General features: G+C 35.7%; 1 protein-coding gene across 2 annotated transcripts; it reads right to left on the bottom strand.

Annotated features, from left to right (window-relative positions):
• Nucleotides 1-821: 821 nt before the first annotated feature.
• LOC135194889 (uncharacterized) lies at nt 822-3,961 on the bottom strand. Of its 2 annotated transcripts, none has more exons than XR_010310020.1 (4): nt 3,881-3,953; nt 3,429-3,538; nt 3,092-3,238; nt 822-2,693 (listed from the first exon to the last, which is right to left on the bottom strand). XR_010310020.1 is itself a non-coding variant. In XM_064221089.1 (4 exons), the coding sequence occupies exons 1-4, from the start codon at nt 3,740-3,742 to the stop codon at nt 2,646-2,648; spliced, it is 363 nt and encodes a 120-aa protein (XP_064077159.1). In that variant the 5' UTR covers nt 3,743-3,961; the 3' UTR covers nt 822-2,645. The 2 variants fall into 2 exon arrangements, 1 of the variants encoding a protein (XP_064077159.1); XM_064221089.1 differs by having other exon boundaries at nt 3,685-3,961.
• Nucleotides 3,962-5,000: the final 1,039 nt, after the last annotated feature.

The raw sequence follows: 5,000 nt of genomic DNA, 5'->3' as shown, positions 1-5,000 counted from the left end.
TTCTTCTTCTTATTCTTCTTCTTCTTTTTCTTCTTCTCCTTCTTCTGCTGAGTTAGCTGGCATTCTGTTCTAGCAGGATCAAATGAAATGTGAAAAAATATACACGCGAAAGCGAACACATACTTGTATGAGTATGCTTGTATGTCGATGTATGTGTGAACATCACTTCGCGAAAGAAAACTTAAAATCCTAATTGGAGTTAGTACTTTCTATACAACCCATCCTTATATAAAACCGAATCTAATGCTAATTTTATTTACCTCTTTGACCCCGGAATACATTATAAACTAGAACACCTAAAAATGAGGTAACGGAACTGGAAGGAATATTAATCCATTTTGTCCGAAATATTCCTCTTTTCTAAATTAACGCCAAGAACACCAGTTCGTGAAGAAAAATATCTTGACAGGTGTTTCTATATTGTTAAAAAAATATGATATAATTACGATTTGTAATCCAACACCTTTCTGAAAATTTACGTCAATTAGAAATAGCATTACTGAAAATATGTTGATATAATATAACCCATGTTGACAATGCACTTCTTTTTTTTACTTTGGTCCAAACCTCTCACGGCATATTCATATGCTGTCTTCTTCATTACCTGGAAATCAAAGAGGGAGTTGCAGAATGTCACTTCGATGAACAGTTGATAAAATACACATAGTAATGGTCTCGTATTAGAGACCAGCAGGTTCAAAAATAAAAACAAGAAGTTGGGCTGATGACCGACGAAAGCAGATAGATCAAGGAGGAGGACTAAACAAGACACAAAAATACCTTCAATTAATAATTTATTTACAGGTTAATTTACAAATGTACAATTGAGACCAGGTTTTGGGTGGCGAAAATACAGTAATTATCAAAATAACTAGATAATCAAAACCATTAATAAAATAGAAAAAAGTAAACATTGCATTAAATCAAGAGCCATACACTTACTCTGCATTAAATCAAGAGCCATACACTTGCTCGACACCAAAGCTATGTAATAACATTAAACACCAAAATTAGGTTAAAACACAGACATTACATACAGACAGCACAAACAGTAACAATAATGATCACTTAAATAAGCAGCATAACTTATGATCTGCACAATAAGTTAGATGCATAACACCATAAAAACAGACAAATCTGGATCCTACTGAAGAATCCATCACATACACAAAGGCGAAGTCCTCATCCTACCGAGGTACTACAGACCTGTCCATACTGCTAACAGAAGCAGCCATTTCGCAAACAGACATAGAGATCCTCATCTTCCCGTTGAAGTCAAACGACTTCCAGCGGTTCCAACACTGTCATGCTGCTGTTGCCGTCTCAGCCGAGGTTTCCCAGAACCTCTCAGATCGCCATCCAAAACCTGTCTGCAGCTGTCGCTCACACCTCGACAAAAGTTACCTCGTCACCATGACGATAAACACTGGCGGGTAAGGGAAACAATGCAACCATAGTAATGGTTGTTTAATTAAAGAAATAACGACTCATCGTTACAACATGAGAATAAGTGTCTAAATGTGAGCCGTGCTAGATCTAGGAAGCATGACACGCTGGTTGCGCTAGGTGATTTAAATGCAAGTTTGGGTTGGATAAAGAGATGGTGATGTTGTTGGATGTCCAGTTCCTAAGCGTAAATAATACTTGTTGTTTACACGGGGAGTAAGCCTGCAACTAATTTGTTGTTGTTGTTTTTTTGGGGGGGCAGGTAGAAAAGCCGAAACGTCTGGAAAAGGTGTTTCGTGTTGACTTAAAGATACAGCAATTTTAGGATAGGATATTTATGATTTATTATTAGAATGAAAATATAACAAAATTAATAATATGCATGCTAAACAGTACAGAAAAATAATTTTTAATAAGATATAGCACATATATTTTAATTTTCGTTAGTGAAACAACAGTCTATTTGACAGTAGATTTCAGCATGTACCCCCGAGTAAGCTGGAGGTCTGGTTGTGCCTTATTTTGGACATATGCTTCATTGTATGTAAGTCCATCCCCCCACCCCACTCTCCCCCTTATTTGTAAGGTGATAATCTTGCTTTCAGGATGTGGGGTTTTGGGGAGGGGATGAATGTGAGGGGGAGAGTTCAAAGCTCCTAAGCTAGAACGAGTTGCTAAGTCATGGTCGTCATATTTTTGAATGAGTTTATCAACTTTGCCCATTCTTATGTCCATAAAGACTTGATATTTATAATACTCATAATATTCTTAGTTTGTTAAAAAAAATAACAGTTACAAAGGTATACATAAGTGAGAAGGCTAAATATTACTTATGCGTTGCTTTTATTTCATTCACAAAGCTTTATCAAAATAATTTCTCTTCACATGAATGACTCACTTCAAATACGTGTGCCTAATTTCAATGTAATTTTGTTAAATGAATCCAACGGTAACTCTGAATACAATCATTCTTTAGCGTGGTTATCTGCAAATTCATCGCTATTAAAATTCATAAGTGCTTACAGGAAAATGTAAAAAAAAAAAATTTTATGTGGGTTTTTATTAATTTTTCAATACATGATACAATGCTTCAGAATAATGAATTCAAAGAAAGGCACAGGCACTCATGGAAACCCTTAGACAAGTTTAAATTAAAATACTTGAAAGATTACAGTTGATTTCAAGTATTGTTCTTTGAACTATTTCTGAATTGTTGTTGAAGGTTTCTGACGCTCACTGATATCCACCTGTAGAGGATAAATGAAATGTATTATGAATGAATGGAAATGAAGTTGAATAAGTAAGTAAATTTATAAATATATAAATTCAGGGGCAAACTGATGAATCCTTGGGTAATTTCATCCCTTATGAAATAATATAAGTGTGTCGCAATACTTGATCACTTTCTAAATAGCATTGAAATCTATAGTAATTTCACATCTTGTGAAATTATACATGCATTGCGCAATACTTGATCACTTTCTAAATAGCATTGATATCTCCAGGATAGATTTTAATAGTTTCTCGCCATTCTGTCCACCCATGCAGACCATCTCATCGCGCTCCCTTTAATCATTCGTTTACTCCCACGATTTACGTGAATATAAAAAGAACTAAATGCACTAATTATTCAAGGAAAACTTACACTGGCTGCATTCGCCATGGCATCGAATGGTAAGCATAGGATTACTGCCCCTCTTCTCAAGGTTGAATATGCAGAAGTTGTCGTATGTGTTTCCATCGCTGCCACAAATGGGGAAGAGTTCAAGAGTGCAGATTCGATCGATGCAAACTGAAGCAGGAGAAAAAATGTCAAAGACCGTTATTGTCAAAGTATTTATAGACTTGTCAGCGATATCATACCAGTATGATAATCTTGGATATTCATCATAACAAAATTCCAGTATTTGTGAATATATAATGTTATATTACATTTACTACAGACAGCTGCATTTCCGCAAAAACAAGATCTTGTGTTTTACCTGGATCAATTTTTGCCAGGACTGGCCTCTGATGCGCTGAATATGGCAAACAGAGAGACGAAAAGCACGGCTGACAATAATCCCATTTTCACTATCTCTGCCGTCTGAATCTGTAGAGAAAAAGGTTTTCAAATAGAAACAAACACTTGACCTTTCCCTAATTCACACAATATGGCATTTTAATTCGTGGATATTAAGCCATAAATACCCTTTTAAATCGAATTGCCCTTCCTTAAGCTCACTGACGTATACATACTTTCAAGACTCACTCGAGGAAAACACTTGGAACATAAAACGAAAATATAAACACGCATTTGTCACTAGGTTCGACATCAGCCACTCAATTAGTGAACATATGTGTGTGTACGTACGTCTGTTTGTAATAAACCAGTAACTGATAAAAGAATACCGAATTACCAAATGTCCAAGTAAATTTTTAAAAATTGTCATACCTAAACTGGTATGTGCAAGGAGAAACGTATAGGAAACACCGAGTTTTTCCGTTAATATCTCAACCTGACTGTTAAATTGATCAGAATCATCACCACTTATATACCCGGTTCTGGCGATGCATGAATGTTGCCCCACAACTACACGGCTGCTTTTCCTATAATCATCCGGCTTCTAAGAAGACGACTCTATCTCGCCTGCTGAGTTTTGTTCCTAAATCGTTATCTCTAAGTGAATCAGGTTCTCAAGGGCAGAAGATGGGGTGTGATTGCGGGTGGGTGGTGGAGTAAAGGTGAGCTCATCAAAGGCCTCTAAGCCACAATTGGTTCCTTTGGCATGGTCCTCATATTATCGTAGGAATTTTTCAACTTTGTCCTTTCCAGAAGCCTCTAGACCAGAGGTTCTTAACAGAGGATATGAAAGCCATATGCTGGGTGATGTTATGGGACTTGACCTCTGGATATTTATATATATTTGATTTTAATGTCAGTGTGCACATGGGTACATTTTGTAAATGAATAACTATAAAATTATAAATGCTTTTTTATATTCTTGTATGTTCTATTCCTAGCTGTTCATGCTTAAAGTATTTATTAAAATGATTATGGTAAGTTATATTGTCAACAAATAGATCTTTAGTGGACTTAAGCAAATAGGTTATGGAACCATATTGGGCAATTCATTGGGGGTCTTTCGGTCATCAAAAGGATAAGAATCCCTGCTCTAAACCGTGACCGATCCGGTAATGACTAGTTGAATTCTCTCTCTCTCTCTCTCTCTCTCTCTCTCTCTCTCTCTCTCTCTCTCTCATCAGAAGCCCCTAAGCCACAACTATGGCCTAGGTCATTTTGGTAGAGTTTTTAAACTCTGCTCTTTTCTATGTACAATAAAAATTTATTTTTAGAAAACTTAGAGTATTCGTTGTCTGTAATAAAACAAGTTCAAAGATCTAAATGAGATGGCTAAAAGTTACTTAATCATTTCTTTTAATTCATTCATAAAACTTAACAAAATTATGCTTTCTATTTACATCAACAGCCTGCTCCAAATATCAATGTGCTACTAATTTCCATGCAATTTCGACTAAAGAACTCAGTATTTACTCTGTTAGCAATCAGCCTT

The sequence above is a fragment of the Macrobrachium nipponense genome, chromosome 15 (assembly GCF_015104395.2).
Source record: "Macrobrachium nipponense isolate FS-2020 chromosome 15, ASM1510439v2, whole genome shotgun sequence".
NCBI classification, from domain to species: domain Eukaryota; kingdom Metazoa; phylum Arthropoda; class Malacostraca; order Decapoda; family Palaemonidae; genus Macrobrachium; species Macrobrachium nipponense.
The sequence above is the reverse complement of the archived record's forward strand: the minus strand, read 5'-3'. Positions and strand labels throughout refer to the sequence as shown.